Here is a 4,941-nt window from a genome sequence, read left to right as displayed (position 1 = left end):
AATTGCGGGGAAAGGCTGCGACATGTACGGTAGTCGACTGGACCAAAGCCAAACGGGACCGTGATCGTCTGAGGCCAAAGCGAGGGGACGTAAACCATTGTAATCAGGCCTGGGTTGTTAGGGCAGAAGGACCGGAGTCTAAATAGTTATGTCAGTCGTCAAAGAGTAGTGTTTTCTGTGGGAGAGGAGGTCTCCCTTTTACCACAGACTTTGGCTTCTGAAACTTAGCAGACTTTTCACATGCACAGAAAAACTGTAGCATAAAAGTTCTCGTCTATAAATCAAGTTGTCCTCCTGTTTAGCCCTGTTCCGCAGTAACATGAGGATTAGTCCCTCTTTTATGATGTCTTCAACACCTCGTTACATACCATATTGTGTTGCCATTGCTGCTTTTGACGTCCTTATTACTTTGTGTTTTGACTTGGCTTGGGCGATGAACCGCAGACATGTCGGTGTCATCGCTGCAGGCTTTTCACCCCTCTTGACCACGTCATGGTGTTTTAGTGGCTGCTAAGTGCTAAGGCTGACCGCCCAGTGTGAAGGTGCGCAACAGTATACTTCTCCCTTTCCCCGTCCCAGAGTAGCTCTCTAAGCCTCAAAGCCCTGTCCCTCTCAGGAGTCTCTGACTTGACTTCAAACTAGATCAATTCACCTCTCGGCACATTCCTGTGACCCCTGAATAATTTACATTACATATTTCCTGTCCACTGCCGCTGCTTTATACACATTATTCAATCAGTCTGAACAAATATCCTCGCATGAATCCTCATGGCTATGCAGAAGATTTCCGAACGACAGCTGCTCGGGCAGAGTGACTGCCCAAGGTGAGGTCACAGTAAAGACCCGGGCTTTCATCAGAAGTTGGGCTCGCCGCGAAGTACACTGTTGAAAAATGCATGAACTAGTCTGCAAACCTCAGCCCGACAAGGCACATCTTGCGTGTTTCAACCGGCTAGGGTTGGACTGTGAGTGCATGTGTGAATGGATGAGTGCGTTTGTGTTCCACAACATTTTTAAAATCAGTGTTTTAATCCAATCCGCGAAAGCCACACGATCCGTGTCTGTGACTCGCTCTCAAGAAGAAAAAAAAAAAGGTTCAGGGACAAAGTGTTCTGGCTAAAGACTCGTGTTTGCCTGACAAACAGTTGGCAGAAACAGGTGCACCAACACAGTGGCCAATGGCACAGGAGAATTCATTTCCGCTGTTTCAAACGTCAAACTATTGGCACATAGGATCTTTTTTTTTTCTGACCTCGTGTCACATTCTATCTATCATCGATCTGCACTCCATATATGTGCATATGAGAACAATACATGCCTATTTTACAAAACGGTTGCTGAAGAAAGGCACAAAGGACAGTTTTTAACTCTTGTGAAACTATTTTTTTAAAGTGTTGCTCAAAGTACGATCGTGTAATCACTGAATGCAGAGCAAAAAACAACAACCAGTAGCAGAACTTTGACTGCGCGGTCTCGAAATGAAAACTGCATTCTTTGTTCGTTTATTCCTTAAGGTTTCGTTGCCAAAGGTTGTGCCAAGCTGGTGTTGCAGAATTTCTTTACCTGTTGGTCTCTAGCCCTAACGACACACCCTTGCTATAAATAAATCAAGAACAGATTGTGCTGTCACTGAATAACGCAGCTCAAAATCAAGAGCAATGTCTGCGAATATGCTATCACATTATGACAGAATATAGAGCATTACATATACACATGTGTTATACAACTTAACAAATGGAGAAACAGACAACACCAAAATCAAGTTATACCTGGTTGAGGTCTAATTATCACTGCCCATCACCGCCATCACTTTCAGTAAAAGGGTTAACGCCTATTCACTGTGGTCATGCAATAACTATCAGTAGGAGATAAGGAGAGTCCTTAACTGCCACAGCGTTATAGCAAAGTGAAAACAGGTTAAAATTTAACTTGTGTAGATATTACGTCGCAGCCTGACTTCTGGAGGAGTTTCATAATGTGCTGATAATACGTCTTAGGCAGAAAACATTACTGATACGTTATCATTAGCAAATAAGTGAATCAATGCGGGCAAATACCTGACAATGTGCACACCAGGTAAATTGACATCAGAATAGACATTATTCCAGATTATCTCGAAAAAAGAAATGGGTCACTTTAGGTCAGTCAGTGTAAAGGTGTTTGACATTAATCCAAGAAGGAACTCAATTTTGATCAAAGTTCCCTTTTATGACCAGATTATCAGATTCATGTTATCATATGCCAAATTATGTTTATGTGACACAGATTATGTCATGTCTCCGGTTTACCGACCCAAATAAATTCAGGATTATGACATTCAAAGGTGGCTCTTACGATGATAACAGCTTTGTGTTGTTGTCAACGTACATATCTCCACTTTTTACTGCACCGATAACCTTGCAGACCAAGCGTAATGACAACTTTTACTAAGTACAGTATACGTTGGCTCGGGTTCAGGAGTTCAGTGACAGTCAGAGCTGTTACCCGTTGTAAAGACGGTAACCGTTCATTTGAGGCTGAAGTCATTTGACGGCAGCTGCCAAACAAACTCTCAAACTACCTTGGAGCAGGATATTCTATTCCTGACAAAAAACTGTGCCGTTAGCTGCCAAAGGGCTTTGTTTAAATTGACCTGTGGCAATAAAAGATCGTTTTAACTGAATCAGAATGAAAACAAGATGTCGATTTAGAGTAACCTTGTGTTTTGTTTATTGGATAAGATTAGTTTACCTCTGTTTTCTGGCTTTTTTTATTATATAGATTTTCTTGTTTTGAAGTAAAATCCTATTCATATCGATCAGGTGTTTTTTGATACTTTATGACTTTCTATAATATAGAAAGTCATCTATTTTAGAAGAATCTAAGCAGCATTACCAATCTCCAAAGCCATCTTGTTTGTTGGGTTAAAATAGAATCCCTGAGCAGAAATACTACTTTGATTTGACACGTACAGGTCCAGCAGCGGGAAGTTGGACTTTGAATTGAATGTTCAGCTGATGTTTACGATTGATCATCAAAAACAGACTTCTTTTTATAGCTTATCTGATCAGACATACCTGTGGAAGAAGAGCAGAATGGACAGCATGGTCTGGTCAATGTTGCTGTTGCAGATCCCCTCATTGAGAAGGAAGCAGGGGTCCCTCACCACCGAATCCAGGGAGTCTTGCCTCATGATGTTGTTCAGCTTGTCCGTGTTCAGGTTCTGATAAACCAGCTGGTTGCGGAGCTGGCGGAAGTGACTGACACTGGGACTGGTGGGGCTTCCCGGCAGGCCACCTGTGGTACCGAGACCCTGAGCTAGACTGCTGGACATGGCATCATCGCAGCCGTTGGCCAGGTCCAGGCAGCAACTGCAACAGTCCAGGCCGATGGGCGAGCGGCAGTCATCGTCAGACATCTTGGAAACGGCAGGTGGACGTGAAGGAAAGATGCCCAGGTGGAAAAGGGCAGGTGCAGGAATCTCAGTGAAAAGATGAGCAGAAACCTGAAAATGTGGATACAGAGAAAAGTGTCAGTGAGAGGGTGTGCTCTTCAGATACAGCAGACAGACCTTTCTAATGAACTGTCTTGTCTTCACCTCACAGCCAGGAGGGTTAATGGCAGGTTGAGTTCCTCCCTGAGAAGTGCAGTCACGCTGGGCCACTTCTGTCTGCTCCTCTCCCTGAGTTTCCCCTCCTGTGGCTCTGCTGCGTTTAGCCTTTTGTTCAGAGGCTGACGCTACTGCAAGTGTTGCTACTGTGGCAGGAGAAAGAGTAAACGCCCCGTAACGCAGCCACAAACACACATACACACTCGCACCGATTCAGCAGGAGTGCTCTTGAAAGCAAAACCCAGAAGCTGCTTGCTGCTATCACTTTTTTCCCCCTGCACTTTTTTTTTTTTTTCCCTTTCGGTTGGCGTGCTTAGAGACAAGAGGGAGGGAGCAAAAAAGGGAGGGAGAGAGTCAGAGAGGGTGGGGAAACAAATGTGATTGGTAAAATGCATAGCTGGTTATACACTGCACCCTCCTCTTTTCATTTTCGGGCTTAGCGGTGCAGGCATTAAGGAAAGAGAACTAGACGGCGAGGGAGAGACGCACCAGGGCATGCTTAATACATGTGCAGTTCTGTCAGCTTCCACCCTGCCATGCTGACAGCACAGGGAGTGGCCGAGTGAGGGCGGCTGCAAGGAAACACACACACACACAAAGCAGCTCTATCTCTATCCTGCTCCTTTGTGGAAAGAAGAACAAACTTTTTCCTTTACATAGTTGCATGGTATTGTGCATGTGTTTTAAATTTAAGTAAAACAATTCTTGAGCTTAAGTGTTTTTCTTGAGCGTGTGTGTTTTTATCCATTATTGACTGAGTTTTACATATACTCAGTACTAGCATAGTAATAGCTCTACTTTAGTTCAATTCTTAATTGCCAAAGAATTGATTGTAAATTCTTCTGCATACTCACAGGGCAGCATTTATTGTTGGTTAGAAGGCTACTTTATTGAATGTCTCACTTTCTGTTTGGTGTTTTTTTCTGTGTGTAGTTTGAATGTTCTTTATTTTGTTTGATTAAATTGTGAAATGTTTGTAGGCTATGTATGTGAATGCAAATCATGATGATGATGATGAAGAAAATATAAATAACAAAAATAAACCCATTATATTCCCATACCTCATTATCACCTTCCCCCTGCAGCATTGTCAATGGCTATTTCATTGTGTATGTATATATATATATATATATATATATATATATATATATATATATGTATATATATATATAATACACTTAATTGAACATATTATCATTCTCATTATTTTGACATTATCGGTATCACCACATACACAAAAATCCTGAGCCTCATTAAAAATAATACTTATATAATACTCATATGCAAGTATCACTGGTAAAATTACAGTTACTGCCACCACTATCACTACTACCACCAACGACAAGAACAAC

General features: G+C 42.3%; 1 protein-coding gene across 1 annotated transcript; it reads right to left on the bottom strand.

Annotated features, from left to right (window-relative positions):
- Window positions 1-3,046: 3,046 nt before the first annotated feature.
- On the bottom strand, window positions 3,047-3,770 carry LOC310928797 (uncharacterized protein; the record flags this gene model as incomplete). The annotated part of the gene is made up of 2 exons (XM_083891448.1): window positions 3,578-3,770; window positions 3,047-3,484 (listed from the first exon to the last, which is right to left on the bottom strand). Exon 2 carries the CDS (start codon window positions 3,395-3,397, stop codon window positions 3,047-3,049), a length of 351 nt encoding a protein of 116 aa, XP_083747574.1. The 5' UTR covers window positions 3,398-3,484; window positions 3,578-3,770.
- Window positions 3,771-4,941: the final 1,171 nt, after the last annotated feature.

This window comes from Microchirus variegatus (genome assembly GCF_963457635.1).
Source record: "Microchirus variegatus genome assembly, chromosome: 6".
Taxonomy (NCBI): Eukaryota; Metazoa; Chordata; class Actinopteri; order Pleuronectiformes; family Soleidae; genus Microchirus; species Microchirus variegatus.
Note: the sequence above shows the minus strand (reverse complement) of the source record. Positions and strands in the feature narration are given on the sequence as shown.